The sequence below is a fragment of the Monodon monoceros genome, unplaced genomic scaffold (genome assembly GCF_005190385.1).
Source record: "Monodon monoceros isolate NGI ecotype Baffin Bay Population unplaced genomic scaffold, NGI_Narwhal_1 Super_Scaffold_22, whole genome shotgun sequence".
Taxonomy (NCBI): Eukaryota; Metazoa; Chordata; class Mammalia; order Artiodactyla; family Monodontidae; genus Monodon; species Monodon monoceros.
Window position 1 is genome coordinate 89,936,052 of NW_021703779.1, and position 12,480 is coordinate 89,948,531.

General features: G+C 40.4%; 1 protein-coding gene across 2 annotated transcripts in view; it reads right to left on the bottom strand.

The window, feature by feature from the left end:
- Positions 1 to 1,556: 1,556 nt before the first annotated feature.
- MORC4 (MORC family CW-type zinc finger 4) overlaps positions 1,557 to 12,480 on the bottom strand; it is a 50,541-nt gene continuing 39,617 nt past the window's right edge. Inside the window, exons 15-17 of one of the 2 annotated variants that reach the window (XM_029239901.1) lie at positions 3,365 to 4,055; positions 2,777 to 3,060; positions 1,557 to 2,442 (exon numbers count right to left, since the gene is read on the bottom strand). In XM_029239901.1, coding sequence (XP_029095734.1) covers positions 2,289 to 2,442; positions 2,777 to 3,060; positions 3,365 to 4,055 — 1,129 coding nt within the window. In that variant the 3' untranslated portion in view covers positions 1,557 to 2,288. The remainder of the gene's footprint in view (positions 2,443 to 2,776; positions 3,061 to 3,364; positions 4,056 to 12,480) is intronic. The other variant, XM_029239902.1, reaches the window with a different exon arrangement.

Sequence of the window (12,480 nt, forward strand, 5' to 3'; positions counted from 1 at the left end):
GTAGTAAGGACCTAAGTGTTGACTGTGGAAATGAAAAACTGAAGGAGAACTATGATTATGTTAACCTAACAGGATAGCCAGAACGAGGCACCCACTTTTTTTTTCTTTTGCCTCCACGCTACGTCATAACCTCTGCTAAGGCTGGGTGACACTTTTCAGTTGCTCCACTGCTGCATTTAACTTTGCTTAAAGGGACCTCACGCTGGTAAGGTTTCATTGTAAACGGGTAACAGAGAGGTAGCTCTGGTACTGCAGGGAATGAACTCGCACAGCTAACTCTCGCTGGAAGCAGCACTTTGGGGTTGAGGCCACAGACTAGGAAATGGGCTGAGAGTAAGCACAAAGTAGAGTTGAGTTAAACTGTTTCCCCTTTGCTCATTTTGAAGCCCAACTGCCTGACCTCCTTCCTACTCTGCTCCACCGCTGACCCAGCATCCGCCCCGCCCACATCATCTCTCTCAGGCTGAATCTCCAATGCTCTGAATTTCCCCTGCACCACCCTCCCCTCCACATTGTCCCTATCTGTGCAAAGTCCCACCGTTTCATAGCTTTCATCTGGAGAACAAGTATCCCAGAGAGAATGGCTGAACGTGTTACCCGCCTTCTCTCAGTAAACTTACATTTAGACAACCAGGGCCTTCCATATCATGGTCTGTCTGACGTGAGAGTTCATCACATGGCAGGCAAGAGCCAGCAGAGAGGTGAGGGAAGGGGGCGGGGCTATCTCTCAGCACTCATTCTACTGGTGAAGCGTGGCTCTAGCCTCCCCGTTACTCCCTTGCAGTCCCACTGGAATATCTATGATGGACCTCCTTTTTAAAAAGTTCAAGTAAGTCTTCTGAAGTAAGACTTACTTCTGAGAGTCTTCTGAAGTAACTCTGCAGAGGAGAAATAAAACGACCACCCAAAACATCCCTCCGGACTAGCTAATCCTTTTGCGACTGCTTGATCCCACCTCCTCCCTTTTCTCCATTACTTCCTATTTTTCACTGCTGGTATATTTTTATGTGTTCATTGGTCAAAGTCTTTTGAAGAGTACCTTGAACTCTCCGGAGAGTATGCACTATATAAATACTATAAAGAAATGAATAAATAAAATGTCTACTTTTAAAAGAGTGTAAGTTTTACTATTTCTGATAATGTAAGATCTACCCCTCATCAGCGCTAGCCTGAAGAGTAGGTAGGAGGTGTATTCTGAGGGATATCAAATAGATCTCGCTGCTCTAAAATACCTCCCCCACCACTACCTTAAATCCCATAGTTGTGCTGATACACATTTAAAAAATTTGAGCCTTGAAGATTTCTTTTTCAAGAATTCCTCATTAAAATGCAAATACCACAGAGGCGGGTGGGTAGGTGGGTCATGATTTAACCTTAGTTCCCTTTACATTAGCCCATCACTCCTACCAGACACATTTTTTACATTCCAGCTTTTTCCATGCTTTCTTTCATGTTATTCTTCCAGAGGTAATGCTAAATACAACATAAATTATAAATATAAAAATTACCTTATATTTTCACACAGTCTTTCATTTGATATCTAAATCCAAGCCTACTCATTTTTTTAAAAAAACGATTTATTTTTCCAATGTAAGAAGAACAACAGGTTTATTATAGAAAATTTGGAAAGGCAGGAAGATAGGAAGAAGAAAAAAATATCAACCATAGTCCTACCATGTAAAGAACAACCAACTGTGTTGTTATGCCCATTCTTTAAACAAACCTTAGTTTAGCTCCCATTTCTGATGTGATGCCTTCCTTGACCTTCCTCCCCCAGAACTTCTCTATCATTTTTGTACCACTCACTGTACAAGTCAGTTAACCTGGTGTATGTCTTGTGTTTCCAGCTAGATTGTTAGATCCTTGAAGGCTGAAACCATGAGTTATACTTCTTCACTTGAACCCAAACACCTGGTACATTGGACCCAATATCTGCTGACTGATTTAACCTAAATGAATACAAATCATTTCAGAAAGGATATGAAATTGGCCAAGTATCTGAGTCATGAAAGTTAAAGCTTTCCGGTCACCTGGTTTGGTGACTACTGCTTTTCCATTCCTGGAACTCTTGAAAGCCTATTTAACTAGCCTCTTTCTCCACACCAAGACTGAATAAGAAGCAGACTGATTAAGAGCCAGGATTTACTCAAAGATTCTCCACGTAAGGCATAAGGGTGAGAGAGAGAGAGAGAGAGAGAGAGAGAGAGAGAGAGAGAGAGAGAGAGAGAGGTGTTGAGAGGGAGGGAGGAAAGAATAGGGTAGAAAACGGGATATAGAGTATCTGGTGCTCAATCCAGTATGTGATTTGCCTCCAGCACCGTATACAGGATCCCATCCACTTGTTCTGAGTCAAACCCGATCTCACGAAGCTCCAAGTGAGGGAGGACAGAGGTAAGGAGATAGCTGACGTGGATACGCAGCCGCGTAAGCTTTGCCAAAGCCCTGTATGATGGAGTGAGGGACAGGAGAAGAGATGACATGAAGTCGTTAGCCAACAGAACAAAATGAAGCTCCTTCAAAACAGGCCTACATTTCTCAACAATTACGTTTCCATTAGCTAGAAAGAAAGAAGAAAAAGCACAATGCCACCAAGCACTGGGAGGTTGGCTGCAGCTCTCTAAGAAGCGATTGCTCAATCCTTGGTGGCCTAGGAATTAATTAAGGCTTCTTCCCTTATCTATGACCAGTAATGGGGCGGGGGGGGGGGCGGGGAAGGGTCCTAAGGGAGGCTTCCCATTAGCACTCACAAGCTGATTACTAAACCCTAGTAATTAACCTTTCTAGGTCATCTCCCTCTGGGGTCCGGTAGGAGACCTGAGCCTTCTGCAGCACTTCCAGGTGTGTCTCTGTCTCCTTCAGTTTCTCTTTTAGTTCCTGCTTTTCCTCTTTGGTTCTTTCCAGCTCAGCTTTCAGAATCTGGAACTCAGCTTGGCGATAGCCCATGTGTTTCTTGCTCCAGTACAAGCCTTCTGTCTCCTGGGTACTATAGGTCACCAATTCATGTTGGACTTTCTTGAATTCAGAATGCCAGTGATTCCTCTCCTGTTCCAGCTCCTCCACCTGCAGTCCAAGAAACAGAAATTCAATGACCCCACATACTAGTGAAAGCTAAAGAGAGTGCCCCAAATTTTCCTGAATATATTCACCCCGTGATTTCTCTAAACATATTCTACTATGGACCTTTTCAAACCCCAAATATAGGAGGGAAGCCCATTAGGGTTCACTCAATCTGAGATATACCACAGGATCATTCAATGGCTTATTCTGTTTAAAGGCCACAGAACATGAGATCATTGGAGTTCCATCTCTCTGGTTCCTTGGTTACAACGGCCTCTCATTCCTAGTGGTAAGCTGTTACTCTAACCTTTTGCTGGAACATATTCCTTTCTGCCAAAACACGTTCCAACTTTTCTGTGGTTCTCTTCAGTTCCTCTAGCTCTCTTTGGTTCTTCATCTTTGGTGTATGGCGACCTCCGCTCTCCTCAGAGCCTCTTCCTTTCTCCACAACAGCTGCAGCAGTTGCAGCAGAGGCCACAGAAGAGTAAGGTATCGGGTTCCAGGGTTCAACTGCTTTCCTCCTCTCAGCAAGCTCCTCTCTGTTAAAAGGGATCAGCTGAATGGGAGCTCCTGAATCTCTAACACCTTTTGCAACACCGACAACAGCTACAAAAGGTCCCTTGCTTACTTCCTCCTTGTTTAGGTGTGTGCTGCCTCTGTTAGATTCTTCTGCCACCAATCTTGGCATCTGATCTTCTAATTCTTCAGGGAGCAGGGAGCCCTGGTGTTGGTCTTGGGCCCCTGCATACAGAACTGAGACCTCCCTACTCTGACTGGTATTCTTGATTGCTTCTGGGTATTCTGGGGAAAGGTATGGTGGTGTGCTTCTCTCAGAACTCGATTTATCATGGCTGTTCTCCCCTTCTGGGTAGGCAACTGCTGCCTCTACCCTCCTGTAAGGGCCAGGCATGGAATAATCTAGAGGAGGTGTTGTCATCTCATTCTGGAGCCTTCTTCGTTTCTCCACAGGTTCCTCACCTAGGATCCATTTGTACTTACTGCAAGAAGAGAAAATGAAATTTTAAGCTGTCACAATACAAGCTAAGTATATTCTTATCCTATGGAGCCCCTCTTCAAATTTCCCATATTAAAACTGACTCTAGCTGTTATTCACAGATCATTTCAGATTAGGAATACGTCTTTACCTCCAAACCCCAAACCCTTCACTTATGCAATTTGCTGAGACAGCAATGTGTCTTAAGAAACAGAGTACATTGAAAGGTACGAAGAGTCAGCATCTGGATATAACAGGACCAGGCTGACCTTGGTAAGATTTCTGAAAATAGGATTGAAGCTAGCCTGACTTAGAAGCTTCCGAACGGCAAGTAAAGGAAGAAAAACAAAAAAATACACATTCAAAATCACCTAACACGAGAATGGAAAAAAAGGTCATAAAAAGCCTAGTGGAGTAAGCAGAGGCGACCGAGCCAGATCGTTAAAGTGTCACAAAGACCTTCCAGTATCAATGACTTATGCACATTTTTTATACTGCTATGGAATAATACACAATGCCTTTGCCAGCCAACTGGACTGTGGCTATTGCCCATTATCCACTTGTAAAAGTTAATTAAAACACAGGGCCCTAGTCAGAAACAAAGAAACTGAATAGGCCAATTCAAGTCATTCCCCACTTGGGGCAAAAGAATTCCCCTTTGTCAGGGCAAACAGGCACTCCCTCAGTTCTTCAGGAAAGCCCAGGACAGTGACCTCAAATCACCTTCTATTTGTAGCTGCTATATTATACTAACGGTTAAAGGAACTAACAAGAAAACTGATGCCAACGAAATCCATATGCAAGTTTATATCATGCAGCACCATGGGACCCCCATTTTTATCCTTATAACTCTTGTGCTCTCTCTCCAGAAAACCAAGAAATTTCAAGGTGAAAATTAACTTTCAAATTCTCAGTGAGAGGGCTTCCCAGGTGGCGCAGTGGTTGAGAATCCGCCCGCCAATGCAGGGGACACGGGTTCAAGCCCTGGTCCGGGAAGATCCCACGTGCCGCGGAGCAACTAAGCCCGTGCGCCACAGCTACTGAGCCTGCGCTCTAGAGCCCGCGAGCCACAACTACTGAGCCCACGAGCGACAACTACTGAAGCCCGCTCACCTAGAGCCCGTGCTCCGCAACAAGAGAAGCCACCGCAATGAGAAGCCCGCGTACTACAGTAAGAGTAGCCCCTGCTCACCACGACTAGAGAAAGCCCACACGCAGCAACAAAGACCCAACACAGCCAAAAATAAATAAATTAATTAATTAAAAAAATTTTTTTCCAATGAGAAAAGAGCCAGGCACATTACTGGCCACCATATCTCAAGGCTGCTTGTATTTCTCTGTAATTTCTGAGAATATCTGTTAAGACATCTCAAACCTTAGCTTCTTAGAATGCCCTGAATGTTCTTCAAAACTAGTGTTCACCCAGAAATAAAACTGGTCTGTCATCTTAATAGATCTTGTTGTGTCGGCCTTAGGAGGAAAGCAAAAGGACTTAGGGGCTATGTAAGAACGAATGTATCCATCTTTAAACATGCGTAGGGCCACTCTAGGTGGTCCATTTAGCGGTGGTAATGAGGATGATAGTAAAACAAGCAGTTTGCAGGTATAAAGGAAGGGTACATGATACTAGATAGCAACAACAAAGTTTTATGAAAGGCAATTAAAGTCAAATTATCTGCCTTCTCTTCATTTTCCCATCTCTAAGGATTCTGTCTTTAATTATCCTCTCTTCTCTCCCTGCATTTTTCTTTTTATTTATTTAATTATTTAACTATTTAATTATTTAATCATTCATTCATTTGGCTGTGCTGGGTCTTCGTTGTGGGGCATGCGAACTCTTAGTTGTGGCATGCATGTGGGATCTAGTTCCCTGACCAGGGATTGAACCCGGGCCCCCTGCATTGGGAGTGCGGAGTCTTAACCGCTGGACCACCAGGGAAGTCCCCCTACATTTCTTTTCTTTGGTAATCTCATACAATCTTTTGGCTCTAACTTCTGGAAGATAACTTCCAAGTCATTTTCCCAGCCTTGATCTCCAGTACTGAATTTCAAACTGCCTGTTACACATTTCTTTCTGGAGGTCTCACTGATATCTCACTCAGTATGTATAAAACTGACCTTTCACCTTCACCTTCAAACCTGCTCCCTCTCCCACGTTTCCTATTTGTGTTATGACACCAACAAACTCTCAGTAATTTTATATAGTTCTACCACTATCAATACCCAAGTTCAAGTTCTCATTACCTCTCTTGGACTCTTGCAATGGCCTCCTCCAGTCTCCCCTTGTCACACCTCCAGATCACCCACTGCCAAGTTAATCTTCCAAAGGCATTGCTCTGATTATGTCGCCTCCCTATTTGCAATCTTTAGTTATTGTTCCCCACAACATAAAAGCTCAGATGTCTTAGCTTGGTATTCAAGCTTTTCCCTTCCAAAACACAGGAACCATTTACTGAGCACTTACTCTGTGCCAGACAGATCTTAATGTGTATGGTCTCACCCAATTCTCCCAATAACCCTGAGGGAGGAGGTATTTTTATCTTCATTTTAAAAAGAGGATGCTCAGGCCTAGAGAGATTAAATAACTTTCTGAAGGTCATGTAGCTAGTGAGTGGCAGAGCTGGGATATAATTTGGCCCTAGCTTTATTTCTCACTACTTCCCTTCAAAGATACCAGCCAAACAGAATGCCTCACAAATTCTCGGGCTGCTTCTTTTGAAAGGAATACACTTCTCCTCCTCAACACTGCAGGTCTTAAGTCCAGTTCAAATGCCACTTCTGAATTCCTATAGCACTTTAGCACTCTCTCTATAATATATATTACTTTCTACTGTGTGTGTGTGTGTGTGTGTGTGTGCATGTGTGTGTGTGTGTGTGTGTATTGCAGGTTTCCCACTAAAGTATAAACTCCTTAACAGAAGGTAGTTTAACTAACTTGCTACATGGAGATGAGGGAACAAAATTTTGCAAATAAGAGGCAATCAAAAAAGGAACTATTATGTTAATGAGAGGCAGTGAGTGGATTTCACTTATTGGTTCTGTAAATACTCCTGGTTCTTCCCTCTAGGAATCAAATCTTATTCCAGACCTGTATTCACTGATTCAGTAGAGATTAATTTAGAGTTTACATAGCAGGAATTATTTTCCAACTACATAGTTTCTTCTTATTTTCTTTTTTCTTTCGGTCATATTCCTCCATTGGCTGTCTGCAGAGAAGTCAGCTGATATTTTGATAGGGATTGCATTGAGTACTCAATTTCGGGAGTACTGTCATCTTAACAACATTAAATCTGCTGATACACAAACATGAAATGTCTTTCCATTGGTTTAGGTCTTCTTTAATCTCGTTTAACAGTATTTTGTAGTTTTCAGTGTACAAGTCTAGCTTTAATTTCTGTTAAATTTGTTCCCAAAGATTCTATTTTTGAATCTACTATAAATAGAATTATTTTATTAATTGTTTTAATTTTTATTGTTCCTTTCAAAGAGCCAACTTTTGGTTTCACTGATTTTCCCTATTGTTTTTCTATTCTCTATTTCATTTCCATTCTGATCTTTATTTCCTTCTTTCTCCTTGATTTGGGTTTAGCTTGCTCTCATTTTTGTAGTTTCTTAAGGCGGAAGTTTGTTACCAATTTGAGATATTTCTTCAATTTTAATATAAGCATTTACAAATGTAATTTTCCCTCTGAATACCTTATTAGCTTCAATCCATAATTTTTTGTATATTTTATTTTCATTTTCATCTTAAGATGTTTTCTAATTTCCCTTGTGACTTCTTCTTTTACTCATTTGTTATTTTGGAGTGTTATTTAATTTCTACATATTTGTGAATTTCCCAAATTTCCTTCTGTTGTTGATTTCTAATTTAATTCCACTGTGGTTGGAGAACAGCCTTTGTATGATGTCAATCCTTTTAAATTTGTTGAGGCTTGTTTTATGGTCTAACATATGGTCTATCCTGGAGAATATTCCATACGCACTTGAGAAGCATATGTATTATGCTGTTTGGGGGTGAAGTGTTCTGCACATATCTGTCAGGTCCAGTTGGTTTATAGCATTCTTCAACTGTTTTACTTCCTTGTTGATCTTCTACCCATTACTGAAAGTGAGATATATCTTTTTACATCTTTATTGGAGTATAATTGCTTTACAATGGTGTGTTAGTTTCTGCTGTATAACAAAGTGAATCAGCTATACGTATACATATATCCCCATATCTCCTCCCTCTTGCGTCTCCCTCCCACCCTCCCTATCCCACCCCTCTAAGGTGGTCACAAAGCACCGAGCTGATCTCCCTGTGCTATGCGGCTGCTTCCCACTAGCTATCTATTTTACATTTGGTAGTGTATATATGTCAATGCTACTCTCACTTCGTCCCAGCTTCCCCTTCCCCTTTCCCCGTGTCCTCAAGTCCATTCTCTACATCTGCATCTTTATTCCTGTCCTACCCCTCAGTTCATCAGAACCTTTTTTTTTTTTTTAGATTCCATACATATGTGTTAGCATATGGTATTTGTTTTTCTCTTTCTGACTTACTTCACTCTGTATGACAGACTCTAGGTCCATCCACCTCACTACAAATAGCTCAATTTCATTTCTTTTTATGGCTGAGTAATATTCCATTGTATATATGTGCCGCATCTTCTTTACCCATTCATCTGTCGATGGACACTTAGGTTGCTTCCATGTCCTGGCTATTGTAAACAGTGCTGCAATGAACATTGTGGTACGTGTCTCTTTTCGAATTATGGTGAAAGTGGGATATTAAAGTTTCCAACTATTATTGTTAAATTATCTGTTTCTCCCTTCAATTCTGTCTGCTTTTGCTTTTGCTTAACCTGTTGTTAGGTCCATATATGGGTATAATTTTTATATCTTCCTAATGGACTTTATCAATATGAAATGTCCCTCTTTATATCTAGTAACATTTTCTGTTTAAAGTCTATTATTCTTTCTGATATTAGTATAGCCACTCTAGCTCTCTTATGGTTGCTATTTATATGGTACGTCTTTTTTCATCTTTTTATTTTCAACCTATTTGTATCTCTGAATTAAAGTGTATAGATATTAAATTTGTGTATGTTAAAAAAATCCAATTGGATAATCTCCATCTTTTGATTGGATTGTTTAATCTGGTCACATTTAATGTTTTTACTGTTATGTCAGAATTGATGTCCGCTATTTAGCTTTCCTGTTTTCTGTATGTGTCATGCCTTCTTTGTTTCTTTCTTCCTCTACTTTTCCTCTTTTCATGTTTTGTGGATATTTTCTAGTTTAACATTTACGAATCTAACAATACATTACTACAATTATTACTTTATGTAATGTTATGCCTTTTGAGGAAGCTAAGAGAAGTAAGTGGAGCAAGGACATATTTATAATATTTATAGAGTTTGTTAAATCAACCTTCTTTTTCCATTTTTAATTTTCTTCACTTCTTACTGTGGATCTGAGTTACCATCTGGTGTTAATTCCTTACTCTAATACAGCTTTGCTCCCACCCACTTCTGTTATCGGCAAATATTTTACATCTATACACAAGCCCAACAATAAAATTATATTCATATATAAAATTATATATAAATATATACACATTGTTTATGCAATTATTCTTTAAATCAGTTAAGAATAGAAAGAGGAAGAAATATGCCACTGTATTGTCTTTTACAATTAATTACAGTTACCACTGCCAGTACTCTGTTTTTTCATGCAAATTTGAATTACTATTTGGTGTCACTTGCTTTCAAGGTGAAGAACTCTTTTTAGTATTTCTCGTATGCAGCTTTGCTACAAACACATTCCATCAGCTTTTGTTTACATAAGAATATACTTATTTCACCTTCATTTTCTAAAAATAGTTTTACTGGATTTATGATTCCCGGTTAAGTCTTTCTTTAAGTACTATGAATATGTCATCCCACTGCCTCCTGGTTTCCATTGTTTCTGATGAGAAGCCAGATGTTAATCTTACTGGGGTTCTCTTTTACATGATGAATATTTTTCTCTTCCTGCTTTCAAGATATTCTCTTTGCCTTTGGCTTTCAATATTTTCACTGCATAGCTGTAAATCCCTTTGCATTTATCCTATTTTGAGTTACCTGAGCTTCTTGGATGTGTAAATTAATGTTTTTCATCAAATTTGGAAAGTTTTCAGCCATTATTTCTTTGAATATTTTTTATACCTCTTTTCCTCCCTCTCCTCTTCTTCTTGTACTCCTAATTTGCATATGTTGGTGCACTTAATGGTGTCCTACATTTTTCTGAGGCTCTTTTCATTTTTCTTCATTCTTTTTTCTCTCTATTCTTCAGACAGCATAATCTATAATTGCTGTATCTTCAAGTTTGCTGATTCTCCTGCCAACCCTAATGTGCTGCTGAGTCCCTTTAGTGAAATGTTCACATTAGTTATTACACGTTTCACCTCAAGAATTTCCATTTGGTTCTTTCAAAAAATAAATTTTGTCCCTTTATTAATATTCTGCACTTGATGAAACATGGTCTCCTTTAGTTCTCTGAACATATTTATAATGGCTGCTTTGAAGTCTTTGTTTGCTAAATCCAACATCTGGGTCTCTTTAGGAGCAGTTTCTATTACCTGCTTTCCCCCTACCCCTATGTACAGGTCACACTTTCCTGTTTCTTTGCATGTCTCATAATTTTTTGTTGACAATTGGTATTTTAGACAATAACAGTATAGCAACTCCCACTTCCCTGAGTGGTTGTTGCCACTGTTTGCTGGGTTGTTTTCTCAGTGACTTGGCTGAAGTGACTCTATGAAATTTGTTTCCCCTGTAGTATGCTGAGTATTCTGCTCAGATTTATTCTTGATTTTTATCTTTTACCTGGCAATCTAGGAGTTACCCTGAGTCAGCATAGGCCAAAGGTTATAATTAAGCCCTCTTAGCCAGTTAGATTTTTACCCTGTACCACTGGATATATGTGTGGCTTGGAGGCTGCTATCACAGTTCAAGGAATTCATGTTTCTACCCCACATTCAGCCAGGTAGTAGTAGCTTGGATTTTCCCTCTCCAATCACCTCTGACCCCTGGGTCAGAGTAGCTTACTGTTCATCCAGTGGTTGATTAGAGGTTGTGCTTAAGTCCCTAGTACCAGTGAGGCTCCTGCTCTCTGTTGTTTGATCTGTGTGAGGCTTGGGGACTGCATTCAAGTCCACCTTGTGTCCTGAATGAGTGCGGTCTTGTGCTTATGCACAGCCTTCCTAACTGCCAGGGTTGACTATGATCCCAGGAGTGCTCTTCTTGGCTCTCTTTTTGCTTGGTTCTCTCTGTTACCAAACTTATGATTATGCAGCCATTTTGCTTGTTGTAACTTGCATCAAGGAGCTATGAGTGCCCTTTTAATTGTTTGCCACTAAGATTTCCATTGTTTGTGACAATACCCTTAGGAATGGAATTCTTCATGATCTGTTCCACACAAAGTCAGTTCTCCCTAAGCAGAACCTCTGTGCCACTGTGCAAGAGCCGATGGCAGGGACAGTGAGTGGTCCACTCCCTAAGAGGGAAACCTTTTCTTTACAAATGGGTGCTGGGATGGTTTTTGGCTTGGTCCTTCTGGCATGAACCTCTGCCCTATAAGTAAGCTAGGGCTGGAGCAATAGGAGTCCAGGATTGTCAGCATGCTGTCCCTAGGTGAGTGCTTCCACGCTTTGAATGGGGGCTGGGTGGGGGAAGAGAGACCCAGTCCTCTTGATTCTGCTTGGAATAGAGCTCCCGCAAGACAGACCTGGGGGATATGAGAAATGTCAGAGGCCTAACCCCCCAGGTGAAACCATAGCTCTAGACTAGGAGCTAGGAAGAGAGGGAGCCCCCAACTTCTTGACCACACCTACCTGGATTAGAGCTTCTTGAGTAGTTACATAGCTTGGAGGGGGATGAGAGCAGGCGAATGCCAAAGACTCTTGCTGTTCTTTCTGAGATTTAATAGATTTTCTTGAATGAATGTTTCTGTACTTGCTGTATGCCCCTAGGACAATTTCTAGGAACTAGGAATGATTGTTTTGTTTTGTTTAATATTTTTTTCCAGTTAAATGGGTACTTGTTGGTGAGAGAGTTCATCACACTACTCATTTTGCCATTCTGGAAGTCTTTCTCAAAGATCATATTTTAAAATGTTAATACTGGCTCTTGAATCAATCTTATTCATTTTCAAAACTGTTTTTCTATTTCTACCTCATGTTTGTTGTTTCAAATATTCCTTGAACTATATTAGAATGTCTCCCTCCTCTCCTTCCACCATTACGATGTAATTTGGATTTTTTTTGGTTATCCTTTTAAAACATGAAATAATTAGCCTTTGACATATAGCTTACTCAAAGGTTCTCTAAATATCTAAATAAATTACAGCCACTAATTCTCACCTTTGTCTGTATGCTTATGGCTACTTTAGACCTTAGTTTATACCACTCA